General features: G+C 44.0%; 1 protein-coding gene across 3 annotated transcripts in view; it reads right to left on the bottom strand.

Annotated features, from left to right (window-relative positions):
- The window catches only part of CERK (ceramide kinase), a 214,402-nt gene that overhangs the window by 115,229 nt on the left and 72,226 nt on the right, over positions 1 to 26,947 (bottom strand). For all 3 annotated transcript variants that reach the window (XM_086967292.1, XM_086967289.1, XM_086967293.1), the window contains 4 exons: positions 17,149 to 17,271; positions 14,278 to 14,403; positions 13,329 to 13,392; positions 9,375 to 9,520 (listed from right to left, as the gene is read on the bottom strand). In XM_086967292.1, coding sequence (XP_086823418.1) covers positions 9,375 to 9,520; positions 13,329 to 13,392; positions 14,278 to 14,403; positions 17,149 to 17,271 — 459 coding nt within the window. The remainder of the gene's footprint in view (positions 1 to 9,374; positions 9,521 to 13,328; positions 13,393 to 14,277; positions 14,404 to 17,148; positions 17,272 to 26,947) is intronic.

Genomic DNA, 26,947 nt, shown 5'->3' on the forward strand with positions numbered 1-26,947 from the left:
TAAATTTGCGATAATAACTGTGAACATTGATAACCTATTAACAGTCCATGCTGAGATCATATCTAGTGTTGATGCTCCTAGACAGAGGCACGTGACAATGCCTTGTGCGTGCGAATCCTCATGCAAATTGAGCCTGTCTACAAACATGCAAGTCCAAAGGTTTTTCTCTGACGTGTTTTTGCTCACCAGGACCTCAGGAGTTTATTGGACAAAACCTTACTAAACAACTGCAAACATAGAGTTAGCACCACCACCGAAGAGTCTGTTAATGAACAACAGGCACAAGGCTTATTCCACTACTTCAACCCTCCCTTTGATATGTGGCGGATCAATCAGATTCCGCTGAGAGGCAAAAATCCTCTGAAAACAAAGGTGCTTACTAAACACTAATCCCTAGCGCAATCATCAGAGCTAATAACAGCGTGAGGATTGCAACCTTTGAACACCCATGTTAAACTGTGACTGGCTATAAAGGCAACTATTGCACGTATGCACAATTTGCTTTACAACATCATAGACCGGTGGCTATAAATGTAAAAATAGAAAATAAGATAGCAACTGGCAGATACACTCCCAAACGGGTGTCCATCGACGACGCAAGGACAATGAAAGCTATTAATGTAGCTTGAAAGCTGCGTGCAGGCAACGTCCAAACCACTGTTGACTTTGCAGATAAGCAATACTGAAGTCCACCAAACAGCATCACACAATCGACTACATAAATTCATTTAAAATTCAGGGAAATGCTTCATAATGAACTTTGTGACAATAATCCAACTAAACCTTGTGCAATAATGACTCTTTTCTGCTCTTAATGTTTCACGACGAACACAAACTTTCCTATGGTAGGTCAACATTGGCCATAATTTCTGTAGCTATTTACAACGCATGGAAAATTATCCTTTTCATATAATCCTTTGGCATTCATTTTCTTATTAGAATCACATTCTAGCTTAATAAGAAGATATACTAAAAACATAACAGTACTACTCGCTTGTAATATGGAATCCGGCAAGCGGCACTCACCCGGAGTGGGGGTCAACCCCAGGAACAAGGCCCCCACTCCAAACACCATCACACCAGGAGACCGGCAGGAGCACCCCAGCATGGCACGTCCCACCTGGCCAGGCATGGGAAGACAAGCTTGCGACCCAGAAGAAGCCGGGATATCCCGCTGAATCCCAGCAAGCCCGGCAGGCCAGGAGACAGCCCAGGGATCACCGCACCCGCAAAGTCAGGCAGCCGGGCAGGGGGAGAAGATAAGCACCGCCACTCCAGCCCAGTAGGAGCAGCACCAGCACCCCACGTCCATTTTGACGACAGACAGAAAATAGAACAGGCGGGATGCTGGGTAAGTACTGCTTATGTACTCCCAGTGGGAGGGGCAGTATTAGGGTCCCAGCATTCCTCTTGTATTTTTTTATGTCAGGAGATGGTTATCTCCAAATTGTCAATGAATGGGACAAGGACATAAGGGACCTGGGAGTAATAATATATTACAAGTGAGTAGACACACCATAAAACCTCTGTCTGTCCTGTAAGCAAAAAATAGGCAATTGCCTTTCTCTCAGGAGTTGTGGAGGAAAACTATACAACTGCCATGGTAGGGCTTCTGTGCACTGTAGGCAGCACTTGAGGGATTTAAACAAATAGGCTCCTTCTGCTTCCAGAGCAACATCTTCACTTACAGACGCCAATTGAAGGCCGGTTAATGTCCTGAAATTTGCATTCGTTCTCCTACCACTAATAAAACGGAATGCTTGACAAAATGTCCGATAATGAGGATATAGGACGTCAGCTAGGAGCTTCATCACAATAAAAAGCAGAAAAGCCAGCACCATATGTCTCTATAAGGTCGCGGAACTCACAGACAGGGTTGTAACATTCTGATAGTCCAACTGCAAATAAAGCCCATCGCTAAATGCTTGAAATAAAAAAAAACTGAACGTCAAAAGACAAAGACGAAAAATTATTTATTGAGGTGTAAGTGATTTTGGAGTTTAAGTACACCTAAGGCCTAAGTAAGTGATTCAAAAACTAAAGATTTTGACCTTGAAGAATGATTAAGCAGCAAACAGGTAGAGGTCAGAGACAGAGAGTTACTATGCATCATCACTTCCACCGAACAAACAAACTAAAATAATTAAGCCTCTATATGACACTTTGGAGTAAAGAGAGATGCCTGCCTAGTCCAGTCGGTTACCAGTCGGAGAAAGGTACAGATGCAGTTGTGTGGAATAAAAGCTAAATATTACCTAGACGTGTTCAGTGCTCACACAGGATGAATGTGAGAGAAAGTGGTGCAGTGTTCAGGGTGTCTTTTGTCGAAAGACTAGTAAAACAGAAGAAACAAGTTCCCTACCAGCCCACACTGGCAATCCCACCAATGGCCTTACTTCCAAGCAGATCCCGCCTGTCATAGGGTCCTCAGCTATCTGCATCATCAAACCAAGAAGACAGGGTATCAGCTTGACCTTCTGAAAAAAGGCTTGCCGCGCCATGTTATTCCTAACACCTCAGCAAGACTACTCCCCATCCCTATATGTACAGAGAAACAAGGAGTTAAAGTTAACTGCCATCGAGGCCTTTGAAAGTACTGAGTCCAGCATTCTGCCCTGCTAGGCAATGATGGCCACTTCAGGTATGGAGCGCGATCGAGGCCAATACATTTTCTTGTCCACCTGTCACGTTTACGCGTCACATCCATCTTGCATTCCGAGGCAGCATTCTCTGCACAACCGGAAGCACGAGTGGAGATTGCTCTGATGTTAACTTCGTTTTCGCCGCAGCAAATTTGTTGTTTACGAAGTCGCAGGGTCAGCTGTTTTGTATCAGCCTTTCCAGGTCAAATCCATTACAATCCACAGCTAAAAAGTCTTGCAAAGCACCTTCGTTCGTGATTGACAAGATTAAGGCAGCAAAAAAATTGAATGAAATGTGATTTGTTGAGTCAGGGCTTGTAAAATCAGTTTCAGAAATGCCATGTATCGTCGTTAATAAAAGGCTATTGTCAACTGCCTTTAAAACGGAAAAATACACTTGACTGGACACCTGAATAGTGTCCTAAACCCCAGTTAACATATTACACAGCTTCTGACTGTTCCCATCATACACCTGCTATGTTTGGCGCCATTTTGCTCTCAATTTTTTTTCACAAGAAGCCCATGTTTATGGATGTGTTCAATATATGAAAAAAAGTATCGATTTTCTTCATGTAATTTGAATTCGAAAAGGAAACACATATTGTTAATAATACATACATCCTTTTTATGGTAGGATACAATATACTCAACATATCAAAATGGTAAACCGCGAATTAACGGCTTCTTTATATTCAACAATAGAATTGTGCGTGCTCACCTATGTGTATATCTGCCTTAGTTTCTTTGACTATGTCCGCGTGCGTGCGTGCATGCGTGGCGTTGCATGGTCTGCAGGTGTGTCTGCGTACCTATTACTATCTGTGACTGCCTGCCAGCCAATATATGTGGCAACTCCACATAGAAGATGCATGGGTGTAAACCATTTCACTATTTGACAGACTGAATCCTACACATGAGTTCTGGAAACTGGTCTATCTGTAATCTGGGCATGCATTCAGGCGCCTTGCTAGTTAAATAATGATGCCAGATTTTTATTAAACCTGTATATCTGCAATGTCGAGGTATAATTATGTCGTCTGAATTATTGACCAATGTCTCTGCAAATAAGCACAGGCTGAACTGCTATCTAGTATGACTCAGAAGTCAGCTTATTTGCAACCTGCTCACATTTACATTTGAGCATCTGTTCAAAACCCAGCTACCATGTTCAGATGCCAGAAGTGTTACAGAAACCAAATGATGGACGGAGTGCTGACAATGCAAACATTCTCCCCCAGTCAAAACATCTGTATTAAATCCATTGTTCTTTCGCCCACTACGCCACCCCAGTTTGGACCCAGCCATTTGCAAATCAGTCTTGACTCTGTGCCCCATGGGAAGAGTCCAGACCGAACTGCCAGACCAGGTCCTCCCTAGACCGGAAACAAGCATCCTGGGACCGGTTTCAGGATATGTCACTCTTCTTCAGCCAGGCTAGCTTGAATCCAGTGGCAAGGAGATCAGGGGACCCATGTTTGTCCATACCCATTACACTTAGGTTGAAAAGTGTTACAGCAAACAAATGATGGACGGAATGCTGACAATGCAAACATTCTCCCCCAGTCAAAAGATCTGGGTTAAATCCATCGTTCTTTTGCCCACTACGCCACCCCAGTTTGGACCCAGCCATATGCAAATCAGTCTTGATCCTGTGCCCCATGGGAAGAGTCCAGACCGAACTGCCAGGCCAGGTCCTCCCTGGACCGGAAACAAGCATCCTGGGACCGGTTTCAGGGTATGTCACCCTTCTTCAGCCAGGCTAGCTTGAATCCAGTGGCACAGTGAGCAAGGGACCCACGTCTGGGCATACCAGAAGAGGCGTAGCTTGCTTGCACACTATCAAAATACAAATGCTGAAACATACAAAAAAGCAAGAATACGAGGTACGCAATGCAAACAAGACCGTCAAAGAGAGGTGAAAAGCAAGGAATGGGTAAAGACGAAAAGTCAGGTTGGGTGCAGGGAGAACAGGTGGGTTCTCTGGCTCTCAGAGAAGTCCATTTCCACATGTACCGCTCATCTCATAGGACTTACTGTAGATTTCTGGGTGTTAAGCCCAGATTCCAGATTGAAGACCTTCTCTTTGCCCTCAAGACAGCCTCATGAACATGCACGAAAGACATGCCACGGGTTGTAACTCATCTCCTGATTCACTTTGTGCACATCTGTTTCCAACTGAAAGAGGTTCTTCAAGAGGCCAACCGAACAGAAGATAGTGCTGTCAGGAAGCTGAGCTGGAGACCTTGATTACTTCTTAGAACAACACTTCTCACATGCTAGTGCTAAGTTCATTTCTGGTATGGAAAGGTTGGCATTCATCATAGAGTGCCTGCGTTTTAGGTTGACGCTGCACATGTGCTGTGAATTACTTCCCCTGTAGGCCAGGGGGATTTTTGCTAGGCAACTGTGATACAATGTCACTGCCACCAGGAATTTGCCAGTCAGATCTTGGATTTCCTAGCCAAGATCTATTTCTTCCTATTGATGTGCATGGAAGGAAGGACACTGGCAATCCAGAGAAGTGTTCAAAGAATTGTGTTGAAGATTAAACACATTTCAAGTATTTCTTGAACATTTATTAATCCTTCTGGGACTGGGGTGGTGTGATTCAACAAGATGGATGATACTATGTTGTGTCTGGTCATCATTGCCCAGCATATGTGTAGGAAATGTGGGTACTGGCTGAGGGAGGGGGGGGAGTGGGTGAAGCCCTTCTCAAGCAGCCACCACACTTCCTCTCATGGTGATGCACAAGCAAACCCCAAATTAACCTGTTCTCAACCCTCTGGTAGCTTGGCACAAGATCCTTCGGGCTTAATTTACAGGCAATGATTAAAGTATGTATACAGTACTTTGAACAGCAATAAAGTGAAAACACAACACAAGAAGAATCCTATTTAAATTTAGAAAAACAAAGGCAATTAAAAAAATAAAATTGAGATCAACTCAACAAAAATCCACTCAATAGAACCGAAGATATGCAATTTGAAAACAATTTGAGTGACAACAGTGCTTAGAAGAACAAAGCACCAACAGTGGTTTTCTGGTCGTGCCAAGTTAGGACCGCTGCACATTTATCTTAAATCCTAGTTAGCTGAGCGTTGAAATCCTGTGTTGAGAATGTATCATGCAGTGGCGGTGTCAAGGAAGCTGTGGTGGAGCGATGCGGAGTGCTGCTTCATCATCAAGGATACTGCTGATGAGGGGCTTGCGATGCAAAGTCCTGTGTCTAGGATGCATCGGGCTGCAGAGGTTCTGAAACAGAGCTGCAAGAAGATGCTTCACATTGCATTGCGTCTGCTCACAGGACCCCAGCTGGGCTGGCAGAGAACCTCCAGGCTCACTTCCAAGGGTCCAGGGCTACAGTTCCACCACTTGGGGGGGTAGAACTTACAGCAGAAAGTGTCCAAGTGCTAGGGTCAAGGTGGATGGAGTATTTTCTGTCCCTGAGGCTATTATCAGGAGGACAGACAATTATCCTTTGAAGTCGCTCTGGTGGTCCTGGGTTCAAGATGCAGGTCCAGTCCTTTTTCATCCAAGCAGCAGGGCAACAGAGCAGTAGTCCTTCTTGTAAAAAAGCAGAGCAGTACAGAGTCTTCCACAGGTCCACAGATGTGTACTGAAGAGTTTGGTCTGAGGATCCATTATTTATACCTGGTGCCCACTTTGAAGTAGAAGGTGGTTCTAGAGGGTTCCACCCCTAGAGGTTCTTGGAAGTTCTGCCTCTCTGCCCTGGCCCCAGCTTGTCTGGGGTAATAAAATACTAGTGCCTTTCTTGTGCAGTTTTTGCAGAAAACCTTAAACAACAAAAGTGACAATTCAGGCTGCAGGAGTCATATGTCTGTTTACTTTCTTATCCCATTCCCCTTTCTAGCACGGGCTTTCATATTCAAGAGTTTGTAATCACAAGTGGAGTTGGTTGGAGACCGAAAAGAGCATCACTGCAATTGGATTTCAAGCAGACAGGTTAGGGCATTCTGACAGTTCCTCACATTTTACAGCTTAGTCTGAGGGTGGTGAGTAACTTGGGTTTTTGTAGAATTTAAGCGAAACAGAGGATACTCCAGGAGCAAGATCTATCTAGGACAGAGCAAGGTATGAGTATTTCGATCCCTAGTTGGTGTTGGCCGTCAGTAATCTTGTTCCTCTCAAGAAACCATACTTTTCCAGTGACACAAGAAATCATAAATGACAGTCAAATCCATTGCTTGGTTGCCTAAAACTCTGCCGGACTCAACAAAGACTGCACATGACCACTGTTACATTGGAACAAGACAAGGTGGCCACTTGGTTCGTATTTGGAAAGTTACATTTTTACTCTGCCCCCAAGAAAAATATACATCAGTATGTTTGACCAGAGTATGGTATATTTCATTTAAAAATATTACTTCATTCAAAATGTCCCAAGGAGAATGACAAAAAAATCAATGCCTATATAAATGAGAAGCTATAGGTGAGAAAAATATACATCAGTATGTTTGACCCGAGTGTGGTATATTTTATTTAAAAATATTACTTCATTCAAAATGTCCCAAGGTGAATGACAACAAAATCAATGCCTATATAAATCAGAAGCTATAGGTGAGATGGAAGAGGGTGCGGTTTGAATAGATTTTACTACATGAATGGCGTCTTGCTTAGATCATCATTGTTGGGTTGCCCATAGTTCGTAGCATTTCCCATTTTCCATGTGTTGCACTGGTGTATTTCTTTTTTTCCCCCTTCTTCTCAGAAACTGGGAGTTGTTCCTTATGAGACCTAACTTTTGATGATAATAGACATGGCATTTCTTTCAAGTTATCTGTCATGTGTTCCTCCACCTTTGATTTGGAACAATATTGACAATCTTTTTACGGCAATAACTTAAGAGGTTAAAAATTACACTTTTGATGTGAAGATCTAAATGTGGAAGACTTTGTGACCTTCAGATATTATTTGCGAGAAAAATACTTCACATCTTCGCAGAGAGAAATGGTAAAGAGTGAGAGTGCATGGCGGGGTGGCACCTGTGAGAAGAGAAAGTGGTGATGGAAAAGTGGCAGAGGGTGTGGCACGTGAGAGTGTCTGGGGAGAAGTGAAGGGGTGGATGTAATATGGATAGCAGTGGCAAAAGATCAGTTACATGTGAGGTTTGTAACTGTCTTTTCAACAAAGAATATGTCTTTCACTCCTGAAAAAGGAAATAATAAAGATTAATATTTTCAGTTCAATGATTTCCATTCTATGCCATGTCCTCAAATCTTAAAATGCTTGTGTCATTTTTGAAGTGATCTTTCAGTCCACAATCCATGAACCTATGATGGAGGATTGTTTGGAACTATACAGTTTAGGTTGGCTTCCAGCCATTTTAACTCTTCAAAGATATATTATCTAGTAAATTTTTACTGTACCTAACTAAGTTTTTTAATCTCAAAACCAGGTCTCATTGCTCCTCAAAAGGTTATGCAGGTCATCTGCTACTTTGAACAGCACATCTGCTCTGCAGGGTGACATCACATTTTGAAGATAGAGTCTATAGTTAGTGGAACGAAGATTAGCCGACAGCCCTGCAATCCAATGACTGCAGAAGGACGCGGGCGAAGTGAGGTAAACTTAAGAAGTGCAACCAGTAGAGGGCAATGTTTCACTGGTGCAGCGCACATGCTCACAAGCCTTGAAATGATATTCTCACTCTTCAATAACTAGTACAAAATATAATTTTTGCTCTGCTCATCAGGGCAAATATCACCTTAAAAGTACCAAACACACGTGCAAGACTGCCCAGAAGGCATACATTTTATGTGATCAGTAATCAGTACTAAAGTACTAAACATCTTAAAATTATGAGATGTGAACGTAAGTATAAATGTTTACAATTAAAGATTATTACAACATTTTGGTAAATAAATCAGTTTGTACAGAGATAAAAATATCTTTTTATCCCATGCCATCGCCCTTCCTCTACTGAAAGAAAATACACTGTTAAGGTCTGAAACTATCATCGGTATTTTGAATCACTGCATCTTTCTTTCTTTAGTTTCCCTTTCCTACTAACATGCACACATGCTAAAACATATAAGGTAAGACTGACTCAGCTGCGCCATTTTAGACAGATTTAATCGGGCAGTGAGACCTGCATCAAATATATTTAAAACCCTGCTAGGATATAAAAGGAAGTGACATCATGTACTCAGCAATCAAAGGCATGGGAAAGTAGTGCAATAAAAAAACGTTGACCCAGATAAAAACCCAGTGAATCAAAAAGTACATGTGTAAATCTGAGATATAAAAGTACATTCTCAAAGAAAAGTATCAAAGATAGCCAACAGAACTTCAACGGAAGCCCTTGTACCGTAGTTACAACTGCTAATGATTCGTAAACTATGAACATGGATTCATTTTTCCTCCCTGTTCATTTTCCTTTTTAAGTAATTCTAGTTTTTGGGCATTGACAGCAGTCTCAAGTAAAATGGTAAACTAAAAATACATGCGATGGTATAAACAAACTTAGAGTTCATACCATTATTTTAGCACATACATTCAGAATACGGACACAAAACAAACAATATTGAAGCAAAGGGCAAAAACACAATGTAAACTGGTAATGCAATCACAGAAGATTGATTATTAAGCTTTAATAACATTTTAAAATAACTTACTCAATAATGAAATATACTTCCCACTGAAGTAGCAATAACATAAAACACCCATAATAACCACGAGTTGGCGCGAGGACGGCTCTTGAATTCTTACCAGCAGGAATAATTCCAATTCGTATGTTGCACTGGGTTAGCGGCGCTCTGGCATTATTTTGATCTATGCCTGAGTCCTTCTGGATCCTTCCAATTAGACCATGCATCACTTCGCTGAACATCCCATCCCCGCCAACACACACAATTCTATCAGAGGAACAAAGGCAAAAAGTGGAATGGTCACTAAGTTTAACTACTAAAGGGAGAAAACAAGCACTTCATTTATATCTGTTAAAACAAAGCAACAGTATTACATACTCATTTAAATGTTGATACAGTGATAATTTCTGTTGATTTGAAAAGAAGCAACATTATCTATACTAAGTACTGAATAAATGTCAGCAATATTTCAATGACTGTATAATACTTTTATGAATTGTTGCTTTACTTAAAATGCTGCAACTTAAGCTTTAAAGTATTCCCTTAAAAATAGGATTACTACTTTAAAGAGTGAAAATCCCTCTATGCTTTTATGCCCACTTCACTCCATTTACACAACGTGTGAAAAATGGAACAATAAAAACATACGCATCCAGATCATAGAATTCTGGTACCCAATGCCCATGCCCATTTTAGAAAACATGAAGTTTTAGAGTTGAGGACAAATTCAGATCAAGGTTGCCGGTAAAATAGCTCATAGAGTTAAATACTTGCTTTGAAATATACATATATAGCAATGAGGCGAAGAGGAGAGGTGTCAGTTTCACTGCTAAGAAACATTGTGAAGGTATTAGTTTGGGGAATGTATCACGTTGTGTGGGTTTAGATTGATACACACTAGGTGGAGTTTTAGTATTTTAGTTTCCAATGTTGGCGGGGTCACTTGTTTAGGCACTATTTTTCATGAGAAAAGCTGGTATTCTAGTTTAAAGAATGAGTTAATATGTCATCATTTATGCACATTGTTTAAATATTACAAATTACTAATATTGGTTTTGAATTTGGATGTGTTGCTACCCCTGATGAAGGGATCCAGCCAGAAATGCATTGGGGTACAAGAGATATCACCTGCCTAGGATGAATTATGTATTCCTAGTTGCTACAGAAAAAGGCTTGAGGCACATCTATAGCATTTGAAAATATGGGGATACATACAGCTTTTCATGTGAATGGAAAAAGATAAGAGAAAGTTGTAAATAAAACATGGATTAAAAAGGATTTCAATGGATCATAACAAATATTTAATTCACGATGGAATCTGTACAATACATCCTGATTTTGCTGTGCGACTGGTGGAGGGAGTGTCAAGGTGCTCCACTGATCATGGTGTTCTACGTGCGTGCTGCTGGGGCATGGCACATCGCCAGTCTGCACGCTAACATTGCCTATGAGTACACTGTAAAACAGACTGTTGAACATAACGGTGTGCATCCGGTCATATCAAATGTACATTGAAAGAGTAACACTAACACTGGAACTCCATTGGGATACAGCAACCCTACCGATTCACAACTTATTTGAAGAACACGTTTCTTTATATAAAGGGGCCACAGAGTTTTAAGGAAAGGCATGGGGGAATACTGAGCAATGGTTTAAAGGTAACACACCTTTTCAAGTCAAGTTGAAAAGCAGAGCGTACTTTAGGCCTTAAGAAACAAAATGTGGTTTTGATTCAAAAGACAGATCAGAATTTCTTCTAGCGATATCTAAATAATGTATCTTCACATGAATAACAGGGTCCTATAGTGGCACTGTTTATGAGGAGGGCAAACAGGGCTGTTTTCCATTAAACAAGTAGTCCACCAGAGTTATGCTTTATCATCAATAATAAAAAAAATATTAAGGGACATGCTGCTATAATTGCTATGGAAAGCAGTAAGTATAGCATTTGTTTGATGATGTGGTAACCAAGATTGTTACACAAAACAAATTCACGAACTAAGCTTTTAATCCGTTCAGTCCAATTTAAGACTTACTGATTTAAATGGAACTATGACAAGATCTCCATTATTTATTTAATTACTTTATGTAGGGCCACCTCTTGGCCCCTTTAGAAGGACAGTCACACAGTATTCTAAAAGCGAGTACAACATATATTTAATTCCCAGTACCAGCAAACCGCTGCCGTCCCTGGCAAGCCGGTGCCTCTATCCGTAAGTGTGGAGCTCACGCATATATGATTCTCCCAAAAAACATCCAAACTGGCACTGAGGCTTGAAAATGTTTAATTATTCTCTCAACACCTTAATTAACACCACAGATGTGCTTCGGTAAACAGCCGTGTTCACTGTGTTCATCATGTTCCCCTCCCCCTATATACAATTTCTAAATCTGAAATCATTGACATAGAAACAAACCAAGCATGGCCATAGATAAGGGCCAAACGTCAGCAGTGGTGAAGATAGGATAATTGGCGGCCATCTTAAAACGAGGAGTGGCGGTCGACTTTCTATTGGCAGAAGTATATATATTTCCTTCATATTTGTATATATGTGGGTGGCTGAGGACTAGTGCAAGACACACAAGGCCTACAAAAAGATGGAATAAATATTACGAAAGCCTTATACAGATGCTAAAATTCTGGTTTGACATGGCTATGAAGGATAAATAGAAAATGTGATCCTTGCACAATCTGGCATTTTATCACCTGTGTCATTATTTAGTGGCAGACTTAGCTCAGTTCTGAATCTTCCCATTTCCTGTAGACAGGTAATTTGAGTTATTGGATATTCAAAGCTCCTTCAGACCCCCGGTTTCATCATGTAGAGACCTGGATAGATAACTGCCCATTTACTAAAGTTTGTCTAGACCCTTTCATTACAATTAAAGACATTTTTTGCATACTTGCTTGAGAAATAATGTTTAGAGTGCAAAGCAGGGAGATCTCTATACTTCCAATTAGGATACATAATGATGTGATAAAGACAAGTGAAAATGTTGCTCTTTTATGCACTAAGGTTTAACTATTTCTTTTGAATATTTATTATAACTTAAAACAACACAAATGAGGAAAAGGAGCAATGCACACATAATTGTAAACTGTAAACATTGTTTTGAATTGTGTTGGCCTAATTTATCAATCACATTTTAGTTTTTACTACATGTATAGACTCCAAAACCCAGCCCCATGAAAAAAAAGCGGTACAAAAGGGGGTGGTGATGGACGGAGCATCTGAACCAATCAAACACTCACACCCAGTCAACAGATGTGGGTTTAATCCATCACCATTCTTTAGCCTACTCTGCCACCCCAGTTCAGTCATGGCCATATGCAAATCAGTCTGACCCTGTGCCTCATGGGAACAGTCCAGCCCGAACTGCCAAGCCAGCCTTCCCTGGACCGGAAACAAGCTTCCTAGGACTGGTTTCTGGCAATACAGCCGTCTTCAGCCAGGCTTGCTTGAATCCAGTGGCAAAGTGATCAAGGGACTCACGTCCGAGCATACCCTGACAACTTATGGCGAACAAAGCGGTACAAAAGGGGGTGGTGATGGACGGAGCATCTGAACTCAGCAGTCTTACATACCTACACATCACATAGAAAAAGAGATTCTACCTCTATAGAATTAATTAATGATAATATAAATGTAATTACATTAATTCAAAATGTTTTCAAATTTATATAACGTCTTCCATTTTTCCAGAATGGTGGTATAAATCATGTTCCCATGTTACCTTCTTGGGTTTATGTCAAGTTTTCCCCAAGATGAATATCCGTTTCTTGGCAATGACAAGCAGATTTAACATACATTTGCTTTAATGGGAACATAAAGATTGCAGTCCATCTCCCCTGTACAGTAATGCGAGTGAGAGAGAGAGACCTTAAGTTCTTTATTCAGAAGAAAGTTGCTGCTGAACTCTAAGACACTTGTCACAGAGCCCTTTCATGGAATAAAAACAGCCAGTGTCCTTTTTGTAGCTCCAGCGACACATAGCATATTTTCTTCCTCTGAAGGTTAACATAAAACGGTTGGCTAAAAGTAATATGGTTTACAGAAGGAGCAACATCACTTACCCATCATATTTGTCAAGTTCAACTTCTAATAAATTATCCTTTGCATGGTTCGCATGTTCGGTTACTTGGGAGAAAAGTTGAAGAGCCACATTAATAAACTGAGATTGTGCTCAAATAAAACCTCAAAACAATTAGATAGGATTATGCATGCACCAATCATGTAATGCTCACTGTCCACCAATGAAGGTAACGATGGCTGCAGACAACCCAACCATGCAGCAAGACGCTAGATTTCTTCCTTTCCACCCATAAGCCTTTAATTTCACTATACCCATCAATTTCCAGGTGTTATGAAACAAAAACAGGATTCAACGTATTTGCAATTTTTTCATTTCTTGAATAAGAGCAACTATAACAGGACTAATTTGCCTAGCAAAGCTTGCAATTAATAATTCAAGCAAACCACAGAAAGCTGAACGTGAGATCTCTTGGCATAACGGATTCAACTAGACTATTCCAGTGCTCAAAGCAAATATATAAAGGTGTCCAGGTGGGACGGAGCTTCACAACTTAGTTCAATACAAATGCATGCCAAAATCGTTGTGCAATTCTACTGAATGTCATTTTTTGTGCCCAGTAATAACACACTGAGTGAATTTAGTGCTTCCTTTTATCTCTAGCTTGTCACAAAATAAGTGCTATAACAGAGCGACTGAAAGAATTTAGCGCTCAATGTTTAACCTGGGGTGGTATTAAGATGGGCCAACACATTATTTCTGCCCTTTAACACTACTGCCAAACTCTAATGAAGGTCACTGAATTTGTATTACTCCCACCAGTTTAGTAACTGCTAAAACTTGTTACTAATAAAGCCTTAATTGCCTATAATAGTGCTTGGCATGTGAAAGCTAACACAAAACCAAACCCGAGCAAAGCCAACACAAACTAAACTTGCCAAGGTAACCATGAGGCATCTAGGGATGCAAAGGAAGTGAAAAATAGTACCAACCAATCACGTCTGTTGAGATTGCAGCAAGGCTGAAGAGTGGAGCCACTTTTTTGTCAAAAATCTGCTTTCCTCGTCGCTTTCCTCCAAAGGGGTTAATGTACACAAGTAAGTGCTTTGGTCTTGAGGCTTATAGAAAAAATAAACTATAATCATTAATATGAAAATTCAGCAGGGGGGGTTTGTTTTCAAAGCACCTCAATACAGCAGGCAACACACTGAGAATCTCCTTTAACGCACATTACCCACAGGAAACAAATGCAATACATGACAAATGATCGTGCCTCCAGAAATACCAAGAAAGGTAAAACTGGAACTGTTCCCATCGAAAGCCATAAGTATAGGGAAATCATTAAACATACATACATTTCTTGCTCAGCTTTTAAAAAAATATTTCTTGTACAAGGTAACTTCACAATAATAGTAAGTGATACACAGAATGTACCTATGCGAGAAGAAATGGTAAAGTTACATACCTGCAGGTACATACTGAATTGATATGCAGGGTAAAAATAGTTCTTTTTGGAATGTTGCCTATAGGTAGAATATGTTGCATACTTTATTTATATAGATGCAAGTTTAGAGAAACCAGCGGATGAACTGGTTGGGGTGGAACAGCATTGCAAGTGATGCAGAAGAAAGACTACACACCCTTTACAAAGGCATGCTATAAAGGCATGCTATAAAGGCATAGCATTGACCACGGATTTTTGGATGTAAGGTACCCAGATTAGTGGGGACCGCAAAAAAAAGGAAAGAAAGTCAAATGCACCAATCTGCTGAGAAGGAGAAAGGGTACAGCTGATTTCTTAATTGAATGACTACACTTTGAATCAGTGTTTATGGTGTGCCGAGACCAACAGATACTAATTAGGAACACTCTATTGGAACATATGTGTGATCATATTTGGCCAATAACATATTTTTGGAATAAAATAAGTGAAAAATCATGATCATTAACCTAGAGAACATTCTATACCTTGGATATTCTCAAGAAATGCAAAGCAAGGGCTACCTAATTTACCAGTATAGGCATGTCAGTCTGGGGTTCGACATGAAGATGTTGAAAATTAGAGAGCAGCTATTTTTTTTATCATAAAATGGAATCCCTAAATTGCTTAATCAATGTATTTCTTAAGATTCAAGCTCAAGCATGTCCTTTGAGTATTGCACACCAAATACAGTAGATAAAACTAGAAGGCCTCCTGTGACTGTAAAGTCCTGTACAGGACACACATGCCATCAGTGGATGCATCAAACTATTGCTGTGTACGCACTGTTGACTGTGTAATGCCGCACCATGAATGTAGGATAGCATTCATCAGAGTCTGAATATCCAGCTCTCCGGACAAGGCTACCCACTCCCACTAGGAATTAAGTAATACAATTTTAAAAAATAAGACTGGGACCCTAATAAACTGAAAGAGCATCTTTCACGTACCAAAGCAATCCACTGGAAAACCATCTGACAAAAGATTTGCCTTTTGCCAATCCTAGCAATCACGCCCCGGTAAATGCATCAATGTTTCCTTGGGGGACAAACCCTGTTATCAAATCAGGAGGATTTCACTGGTCTGATCTCAAAGGTTCCTTTGCTGGTTGCATCTTGCATTTCAAGACGCTGTCTCTAGTCTAACTCTAATGCCCAGAAGTCGCTTTAGTGTGCACTTTCCTGGGATGAAAAAAAATATGATTTAACAGGCTCTCAAAATTAGTTTCTGCATTTAACCCACAAGTTAGATGAGTGAAGTAAACCTCACTGCTGAGATCCTCTGTGATCTGCGGACCATGAATTTAAATCTTGGCCAGGGCAAAAGCCGCTTTCCTTCCCACTATTAAAATGAGGAGTAGTAACACCTGTTGTAGTGTTTCTAAAAAGCAGTTCATTATCAGCAGCATGATCATCATTGTTTAAATTGACTGTCAAGAAGTATATGGCTCTCTGATGCAGGTAACACTAGAAGATGTGGCGTTAGAAAAGGATGCTCAAATCTATTATTTGGAGAAGTCCAAACCATGCGGCAGCTGGTTCACGGGCTGGCCCCAGCAGAAAGTTCCCAATGGAAAAGGGCAGAATTACAGCCAGAGTAAACCTGAGGAAAGTACTGGCTAGGAGAAAAATGCATGGTATTCTGCAGGGAAATTAATGTGGCAAAGCAAGCAGTGGACTGGCACAACAATTTTGAGGACCACTTGGGAAACAGAAAAGATGAGAGTCAAGGAAATAGATGTTCGGGATTAAATCACCAGTACACAGAGTCCCATAAGGCTTGAAAGGACTGGGGAACAATCCCCAAGTGCTTTGAAGAAAATAAAGAGCATGATTTAGTGCTCTTCTTCTCTGAACCAGGCGTCATATGCCTTTTCTTGATGTCATTCTGTGACACTATCACTTACCAATTGAGAAAACTGACACACTTGTAACTTGTCTGGAGACTTTCTTGTAGGCTATGTGGAGTATCCTGATAATTTCCAAGAAACATGGTCCATCGACAACTTGGATCACCTTTTACTGCATGGCCAAAAGACGATTTGCCAAGGTATTGGCCTATGCCAGAGATAATGTGATATTTCAATTGTCAGAATTCAGGCTATTCATCATGTGTTTTTTAAATCTTTGCCACTGAAGTAAGGCCCATTGTAAGATTTAAGAACATCTTGTTTTCCATAAATTGTGAAAATTCTCTCCCTTGAGGGCTTCAAGACTCACCCTTGTTGCTGTACTTACAATGCAATGCAATTTCTTTAAGTCACTCATGGAAAATAATTTAAAAGTGGGGTAATATACAGTTATGAGAATATACAAAGAACAAAACATTGATTTTCAAGATACAGATTGCATTTGTCGATTATTTAACGAATAACAAAACTCACTCTGTAACTCAAGGAGTCTTTTAAGTGCTAGAAACCATTGGTTGTACAGCTGCTCATCATTGCACCAAAACGTCATCTCACTGCACCGCCAGCGGTGCTTGCGGGCTCTTCGTATATAGTGAACTAGAAGAGTAAAGGCAAAATGTTGAAGCACTGCAATCTCTGTGGTTTACAAAGCTACATGGGAACGGCACAACATTGCTCTTAACAAATCACACTATTTTGGAAACAAAAGCAAGAAGCACGGTTACATTATCTTTCACCAGTTGCTGCATGCAGTGCGTACACCACAAAGAATTAAAGATATCTGACATTTACACACACAAATATGGAATGCTCGAGAAGGAAGAATTAGGAGCTTAATAAATACAGAGCTAAACTGAACAGAATACAAATATTTTAAGACTAAAGGTGAACAAATATCACACCTGTGCCAATGTTTAGTTATTTACACACAGAAGGCGATGTCACAAAGTGCAAACAACGTTAACTTAATATTTCTCTTACATGATAAACATTTAACACAAGAGGGGATGATTGATTCTCAAAAGTCACAACACTTAACCATTTGTTCAATCATTATTTTCCCTTGCTTTTCATGTGTAAAATGAATTATAGTTGAATATAAAGAGCTATGTATGTGTTTGTCATGTATAACGGAGACCAGTGCATAGGGGCCGATTAGGATGGCGCTGAATCCGCATCCTCCGTGCCGGCGGAAGCCATCGCCGGCCTGGAGGATGCGGATTCACCGCCGCGGACATTGGAAACACCCACCGCCACATTAGGATGGCAGTGGGATCAGCGGCGGACGGCAAGTCCGTCCGCCGCTGATCCGCGGTGTATGCAGGCAAATATGGTGGCGGTGTCTGCAAGACACTGCCAGCCATATTAGGATGCAGGCTGAAACATGCTTTTCCACTGCGGCTTTTCCGCTGTGGAAAAGCATGTGGTCTTTTGTGTTTGGGGGCCCGTTGCGGGCCCCCAGGGTGTCATGGGTGAGGGGTGCACATGGGGGGTTCCTATGGTACCCCCCTGCATTTACATGCACAAAGCGGCAGGCATTGTGCGGTGCCTGCCGCTTTGTGCATGTAAATGCAAAGCATGCATTTTTAACCTTGCGGCGGGTGCTGCTTCAAGCAGCATCTGCCGCAAGGTTAAAGATACGGGATGTGACCGGCAGGGTGGCGGTCACATCCTAATTGGTATGGAGGGACCGCCGCTGCCCCTGCGGACGACCCCTCCACCTCGGGGTGGCAGACGGTATACAGCGTTTACCACGCATTTTTTACCACGCACTACACTTACAACGCAGGCATTACCACGCATACCATTACAACGCATTGCGCTGGGGGGCGCTCTAGGATAGGGAATAAGTTTAATTTTATATCCAACACCTTCCCTAGTGTCCACGGGGACTGGAGTTGGAATATAAAATTATACTTACCACTATCCAGCACCTCAAAGAGCTATGCGTTGTAACGGTATGCGTTGTAAATACCGCGTTGTAATGGTATGCGTGGTAATAGTATGCGTGGTAACGTCATACATCCGTGGCAGACAGACGCAGGTCCGTCCGCCATCCTAATAGGCCTATTACTTCCTTAAATGTAAGTATATTGGAAAATCAACAATTCTTTTTTTTTCGTAAGAGTTTATTTAACAGCTTTACTGTTTGCTATCACTTTATTTTCAAAGACAGACCACTTAATTCGCAAATTCACTGTTTGTAAAAGTGTAATGAGGGCACGCTCCTTTATATATGAACTAATTGTATATGACCATTCCCTTGATAGTCTCATTTTATTCCCATTCGAGATGCATAGGGGCCAATTCACAAAGGCATGTAAGAGTAATAAAAATAACATCGATTTTTGTTAGCAGTAACATAACTTTAGACACACATCATACAAATAAATTCATTAGTAAAGTACATAAACATAGATTGCCCTGGTGTGATTTTTTTTTCAAATAATTTGAAAGTTTGCCAGAATTTCTTGCTAGAATGGACCAGTGAAATACATGAAGCACTAATTTTATGAGGGAAAGACTATTCTCAGAAAAAAATAGTAAATTGGGTTTAAGACCAGGGTGACTTCTACCCAATTTTAAATGTTATTGAACACCTGGACAAGGTGAAACTGTATGTGCCAATTTAATATATTTTTTCATGGATAAGTAGCACCCTTACAGCCATACTCCAAAGGGCAGTTCACAAACCAGGATGTGCAAATTGAGCTGCCATTGGTTTGGGAAATGCTCTTCATTATGTGATGAGACAAAATATCCTGCCTCATGAATAATAATGAGAACAGTTGTATTTTTTGCATTTTGTTATCCCTGTACAGAGTAAAGCCAGGCGAATATTAACGAGAAAAGTTGTATTTTTGCATTCTGTCATCCCTTTAAAGAGTAAAGCCTTGCGGATATTAATGAGAAAAGTTGTATTCGGTCATCCCTATAAATAATTGTAAATGCAGGGAAGGAGGTCTGCGAGGTACATTAGACCTCCATCCCTGCATTCACATTCCCATCAACAATTTTTTTTAAGTAGACCATGTCTTTTAATGACCATGACCCTAGAGCACTGTCTTTTCCCACAGAGGCCACCTACCAAGATTCTCAAAGCGGAAGCTATTCAACCTAGATCCATCTGCTTTAGCTGTTAAACTAAGATATAGCTGTCCACTTTCACATGTACTCTGTCAAACAACGTTTGTTTAAGCTTAATTCCAGCTCAGCCACATCTTCCACAGCTTTTTACATTCTATGCTTTATCCGTCACTAAATGGCCCCTAATTTTTTTTTAACAAATTCTGACCAAGACTGAAGTGTCAATTTCGAGGAAAGGCATAGATAAATGGAATCCAACTTTTTGGCCTAACATCTTGCACCCTGTGCCCATCCCCACTAATCTAGATGACTAGATGAATCTATATCTTTAAACTGAAATATCCTAGGCTACTCGCTCGTATTTTTGTCAAGCTTTTGAACAAGTTTCTTCCTTTTATCCCATCTCTGGATCATAAGCTAGCTATTAAGTCATTGGTTCAGTCCCGGCTGGACCATGCCAATTCTTGTTACTTGGCTCTCCCAGAGAAACTCAGCAGAAGATTAAAGTTAATTCAAAATAGTGCAGCCTGCATTACTGTCAGAAGCACAATCAAGGACCATATTACTTACATTCTTATTGAGCTCAATTGACTTTAGGTGGTCCAAAGAATCCAAGTTGCAATCCTGGTGACCCTAGATAAGAGTTGAGCTCCACCTTTTCTGTTAAATTAATTCAATATTCGCTCTTCCTCCAAAAGCCTACGATGAAGAGGCAAATTCCTCTTAGACATCCCTAAAATGTGTAATCTCTTTTTTGGTGAAAAAACATTTTCCTATGCAGCAGTTTAGGAGAAGAACACATTAACATAAGACGTGGTATACCAAATCTTCTAGGACTAGGTTTTTATTTTTTTATTTTATTTTACATATTTTATATATGGCAAACTAGACCCGAATCAGGTATCAGAGCTCTTTACAAAGCACCAGTTGCATTACATGAGGACACATTAATTGTTTTGTTAGGCACGGGGAGATTAAGTGATTTGCCCAGAATCACAGGATGTTCAGCGTCATTGCCGAGACTCGAACCCAGTTCCCCAGATTCAAGGTTGACCGCCCTAGCCGTTAGGCCAGCTCCTCTCCCCAAAGCAATTAAAAACTGAACTCTTCAAATCCCCTTTTTAACTGCATTAAACTTTTCAGCTGCTTTCTATTGTTGGGTTAATCTTAATTAATGCTAAGAAGCTTCAGAAATCATGCGCTCAAGAAATACTTTAAAGATAACATAACAATCTAAATTACATGTGGCTTAAATGATGAGGAGACTAAAAGATGTTCTAGTTGTCATTCTGATTAAATTTCAATTTTGATACGTTCCTCTCCCCATGTGTAGATGAATTAAATCAGGTGGATCGAAAGTTGGAGCGCAATGGCTGATTCAGGACAATCACTGCAGATGCAAATTAATCAATTTTAAATTCAAAGTATATACACTTATCCCATTTGGATATTATGAAAATCTAATCGTAGGTGAGCTTTTCAGGCCATTAATCTAATTCAGAGGCAAACACAATGGCTAATAAAGCATACTGATCTGTGGGCTTTAAGTGCATCCTAAATACCGGGAATCGCCTCAGGAGTTTTTATTGAAATCACAAGCCACGGTCGGTAGTAGGTGTACCTGCAGGGCGGTAACGTGGGGAGGGGGAGGGGCAGGGTGGGAGGTAGTAATCTATGGATTACGGAGCTTTACAGGTAAATAAACATATACATAAATAAAACGAATTCTGTTGCGTACACTGCATCACCAAATGCGATGCAGTGCTCGCAACGAAATTCGTTTTATTTATTTATATGTTCACTTACCTGTAAAGCTCTGTAATCCATAGATTACTACCCCCACCCTGCCCCTCCCCCTCCACACGTCACCGCCCTGCAGGTACACCTACTACCGACCGCGGCTGGAAATCACTTTCCTGTAGGCTGATGCTGAATTCTTCTCAGCATTCCATTTCACGAGTGGCAGACTTGGCGAATATAAAAAAATCTAAACTTCAATAAATAGAAGGAAAAAGTATATTATAAAAGCCTCTTCTTCAATTCCCAATTCATTTTATGTACAATCTATGTTTTTAAACTTCTAAAGTCATTACCGTTTCGACACAATAACATGGATATTAATTTTTGCGTGTCCCCCTGCTTCTTGTCACAGAATTGTTCAACAACTCTACCCTGAACTGCGTGGAAAGATTTGGACTGATGTTGTTAAGTCAAATCATTTTTTATTGATCTTTTTCTCCATTTAAAAAAATGGAAATATAAGCTCTGGGACAGAGTTTCGAGTACCTGTACTCTGAATTTAGAGCTGTCTGACAGCCCATTGGCCATATCTAGTCAATAATACGAACAGCCGCCACAGTGGTATCTGTCAATTAGTTCAATCAATCAATCAGTGACACTTATAAAGCGCGCTACATACCCGTAGGGTCTCAAGGCGCTGGGGGGGGGGCGCCGCTACTGCTCGAACAGCCAGGTCTTCAGCTTCTTCCTGAAGGAGAGGTGGTCTTGGGTCAGGCGCAGGTCGGTCGGGAGGGAGTTCCAGGTCTTGGCGGCCAGGTAGGAGAAGGACCTTCCTCCTGTAGTCGCTCTTTGGATGCGGGGGACGGCGGCGAGGGCGTGGTTGGCTGATCGGAGGTGGCGTTTGGGAGCGTAGAAGTTGACTCGGCTGTTGAGGTAGCTCGGGCCTTGGTCGTGTAGGGCTTTGTGTGCGTGGGTGAGGAGGCGGAAGGTGATTCTTTTGTTGACGGGGAGCCAGTGAAGGTCTCTCAGATGTCCGGAGATGTGGCTGGTTCGTGGGATGTCGAGGATGAGTCTGGCTGAGGCGTTCTGGATCCGCTGGAGTCTCTTCTGGAGCTTGGCGGTGGTACCGGCGTAGAGGGCGTTGCCGTAGTCCAGTCGGCTGGTGACGAGGGCCTGGGTGACGGTCTTCCTGGTCTCGGTGGGGATCCACCAGAAGATCTTCCGTAGCATGCGTAGGATGTTGAAGCATGCCGAGGAGACGTTGTTGACTTGCCTGGTCATGGAGAGGGAGGAGTCCAGGATGAAGCCCAGGTTGCGTGCATGGTCTGTCGGTTTGGGTGCGGTGCCCAGGGCGGGAGGCCACCAGGAGTCGTCCCAGGCGGAGGGAGAGGAGCCCAGGATGAGGACCTCCGTCTTGTCCGAGTTCAGTTTCAGGCGGCTGGTCGTCATCCACTCGGCTACCTCTTTCATCCCTTCGTGCAGGTTGGCTCTGGCGGCGGCGGGGTCGTTGGTCAGGGAGAGGATCAGCTGGGTGTCGTCGGCGTAGGAGATTATGCTGAGGTTGTGTTTGCGTACGATGGCCGCGAGGGGGCTCATGTAGACGTTGAAGAGGGTGGGGCTCAGAGATGATCCTTGGGGGACGCCGCAGATGACTTCGGAGGCCTCTGACTTGTACGGTGGTAGGCGGACTCTCTGTGTTCTTCCGTCGAGGAAGGAGATGATCCATTCCAGCGCCTTGTCCTGGATTCCGATGTTGCTGAGGTGCCGTACTAGGGTGCGGTGGCAGACCGTGTCGAATGCCGCGGAGAGGTCTAGGAGGATGAGGGCCGCTGTTTCTCCATTGTCCATCAGGGCTCGGATGTCATCGGTGGCGGCGATGAGGGCGGTCTCGGTGCTGTGGTTGGCTCGGAAGCCGGACTGTGAGGGGTCGAGGGATCCGTTCGTCTCGAGGAAAGCGGCCATATGCTTGTTGACGGTCTTCTCAATGACTTTGGCTGGAAACGGGAGGAGCGAGATGGGGCGGTAATTCTTGAGTTCGGTGGGGTCCGCTGTTGGTTTCTTGAGTAGAGCGCTGAGTTCGGCGTGTTTCCAGCTCTCAGGGAAGATGGTGGTGTCGAAGGATGTGTTGATGATGTCTCGCAGGTGGGGTGCGATGACAGCGTCGGCCTTGTTGAAGACGTGGTGAGGGCAGGGGTCGGTCGGTGATCTGGAGTGGATGGAGTTCATCGTGCGGATGGTGTCTTCGGTGCTGATCGGGGTCCAGGCATGGAGGGTGGTGGTGGGGGGTGGTTGCTCGGTCATGGTGTGCGTTGGTTGGTTGTTGAAGCTGTTGTGTATGTCCGCGATCTTGTTGTAGAAGTATGAAGCGAGGGAGTTGCAGAGGTCTTGCGATGGGGTGATGTCGTTGTTTCCTGCGCTGGGGTTGGAAAGCTCTTTCACGATGTTGAAGAGTTCCTTGCAGTTCTGTGCGTTGTTGTCCAACCGGTCCTTGAATGCTGTTTTCTTGGCGGCGCGGATCAGCTGGTGGTGTTTCCGGGTGGCAAGTTTGAAGGAGGTCCTGTTGTCCGGTGTCGGTTCCCTTCTCCAGACTTTCTCGAGGGCTCGGCAGTTCTTCTTGGAGCTCTTGAGTTCGTCGGTGAACCATGGGGCTTTCTTGCTGCCGGGTCTGCTGGGCGGGGTCCTCAGTGGGGCGAGTTCGTCCGCGCAGTTGCTGATCCACTTCGTGAGGTTGTCGGCGGCCTGGCTGGGGTTCGCTGAGCTGGCAGGAGGGTGCTGGCTCAGGGAGCTGGCGAGCTGGTCTGCTGTGATCTTGTTCCAGCTTCTGCGGGCGGCCTGTTGCTGGTGTTGGTGGGTCGTCGTTTTCTTGAAGGTGAAGTGGACGCAGCTGTGGTCTGTCCATTGAAGCTCTGTGGCGTGGCTGAAGTCGATGTCCTTGCTGGATGAGAAGACAGCGTCGAGTGTGTGTCCGGCGAGGTGGGTGGGAGTGGACACCAGTTGCTTGAGTCCCAGGTTGGCGAGGTTGTCGAGCAGGGTGCTGGTGTTGCGGTCGTTGTTGTTCTCCAGATGGAAGTTGAGGTCTCCCAGGAGGATGTAGTCAGCGGAGGGGAGGGCATGCGGGCTGACGAAGTCGGCGATGTCCTCGCTGAATTGTGTGCGTGGTCCAGGGGGTCGGTAGATCAGGGTGCCTCTGAGGGTGGTGTTCGGGTTGGTGTGGATCTGGAAATGCAGGTGTTCGGCGGTGGTCAGGGTGTAGTCGGTGCTGGTCGTGAGACGGATGGTGCTCCTGTGGATGATGGCGATGCCTCCTCCCATCTGGTTGGCGTTTCGGTCCCTCCGGACGATCTTGTAGCCCTCTGGGATGGCGATGGCGATGTCGGGAGCTGAAGAGGCGTTCATCCAGGTCTCCGTGAGGAAGGCAACGTCTGGAGCTGTGGTGTCGAGGAGGTTCCAGAGTTCGATGGCGTGTCTGTGGACGGAGCGGGTGTTGAGCAGGATGCACTTGAGGTGGGTGCTGCTGGTGTTCGGCTTGGTGGGTGCTGGTGCGAGGCAGGTCCGGATGCAGGTGAACTTGCAGGCGTGGCAGCTGAAAGGTCCGTGGGTACGTCGTGGAGTGGCTTGATGGCATTCTGGGAGTCGGCCGGTGTTGAGAGCGGTGAGGGTGGCGGCGGAGTACGTCAGGCGGGTTGGTCGGGGTCCTCGTGGGCCAGCGGTCCTGGCACTGGGCGCGGTCCAGGCGCGGACGGGCGTAGACGGGCTTACCTTTGGCGCGCCGTCGGCGCACAAACGGCGCGCCCGCTGCGCATGACCGCTGCGCGTTCGCACGGTCGCCATTTAAGGCGAAGTGCGCGGGTGGGCGGAGCAGCTGGGAGGCGGGAGCGGGGAGGGTACAGAATAGAAAAAGGGGCGGGGAAAAGCGGTGGTGGCGGGAAGGGAGGGCGGAGGGCGGCGAGGTAGGCGGACAACAAGGAAGGAAAACCACAACACGGGGAAAATAAAAATTAAACAGAACAGGCACAAATTCTCGACAAAACAAGGAAAAAATGAAAGTTATACAAAACAGGCACAAATTCTCGACAAAACAAGGGCAAAAACAACCGCAGCGGCGGCAGCCGGCAACCGGCAAACGAGGCAGCAGCGAGGCAGAGGGCAGGCAAGGGGCACACGCAGCAGCTGGTGGCCGTGCGGCGCGGGGGTGTCCCAAAAGTGGGTCACACTCACCTGCGTCGCACGGTCGCCATTTAAGGCCAAGTGCGCGGGTGGGCGGAGCAGCTGGGAGGCGGGAGCGGGGAGGGTACAGAATAGAAAAAGGGGCGGGGAAAAGCGGCGGTGGCGGGAAGGGAGGGCGGAGGGCGGCGAGGTAGGCGGACAACAAGGAAGGAAAACCACAACACGGGGAAAATAAAAATTAAACAGAACAGGCACAAATTCTCGACAAAACAAGGAAAAAATGAAAGTTATACAAAACAGGCACAAATTCTCGACAAAACAAGGGCAAAAACAACCGCAGCGGCGGCAGCCGGCAACCGGCAAACGAGGCAGCAGCGAGGCAGAGGGCAGGCAAGGGGCACACGCAGCAGCTGGTGGCCGTGCGGCGCGGGGGTGTCCCACAAGTGGGTCACACTCACCTGCGTCGCACGGTCGCCATTTAAGGCCAAGTGCGCGGGTGGGCGGAGCAGCTGGGAGGCGGGAGCGGGGAGGGTACAGAATAGAAAAAGGGGCGGGGAAAAGCGGCGGTGGCGGGAAGGGGGGGCGGAGGGCGGTGAGGTAGGCGGACAACAAGGAAGGAAAACCACAACACGGGGAAAATAAAAATTAAACAGAACAGGCACAAATTCTCGACAAAACAAGGAAAAAATGAAAGTTATACAAAACAGGCACAAATTCTCGACAAAACAAGGGCAAAAACAACCGCAGCGGCGGCAGCCGGCAACCGGCAAACGAGGCAGCAGCGAGGCAGAGGGCAGGCAAGGGGCACACGCAGCAGCTGGTGGCCGTGCGGCGCGGGGGTGTCCCACAAGTGGGTCACACTCACCTGCGTCGCACGGTCGCCATTTAAGGCCAAGTGCGCGGGTGGGCGGAGCAGCTGGGAGGCGGGAGCGGGGAGGGTACAGAATAGAAAAAGGGGCGGGGAAAAGCGGCGGTGGCGGGAAGGGAGGGCGGAGGGCGGCGAGGTAGGCGGACAACAAGGAAGGAAAACCACAACACGGGGAAAATAAAAATTAAACAGAACAGGCACAAATTCTCGACAAAACAAGGAAAAAATGAAAGTTATACAAAACAGGCACAAATTCTCGACAAAACAAGGGCAAAAACAACCGCAGCGGCGGCAGCCGGCAACCGGCAACCGAGGCAGCAGCGAGGCAGAGGGCAGGCAAGGGGCACACGCAGCAGCTGGTGGCCGTGCGGCGCGGGGGTGTCCCACAAGTGGGTTAGTTAAAAGTTTGAT

Source organism: Lissotriton vulgaris, chromosome 1_1, assembly GCF_964263255.1.
Source record: "Lissotriton vulgaris chromosome 1_1, aLisVul1.2, whole genome shotgun sequence".
In the NCBI taxonomy this organism is placed as follows: domain Eukaryota; kingdom Metazoa; phylum Chordata; class Amphibia; order Caudata; family Salamandridae; genus Lissotriton; species Lissotriton vulgaris.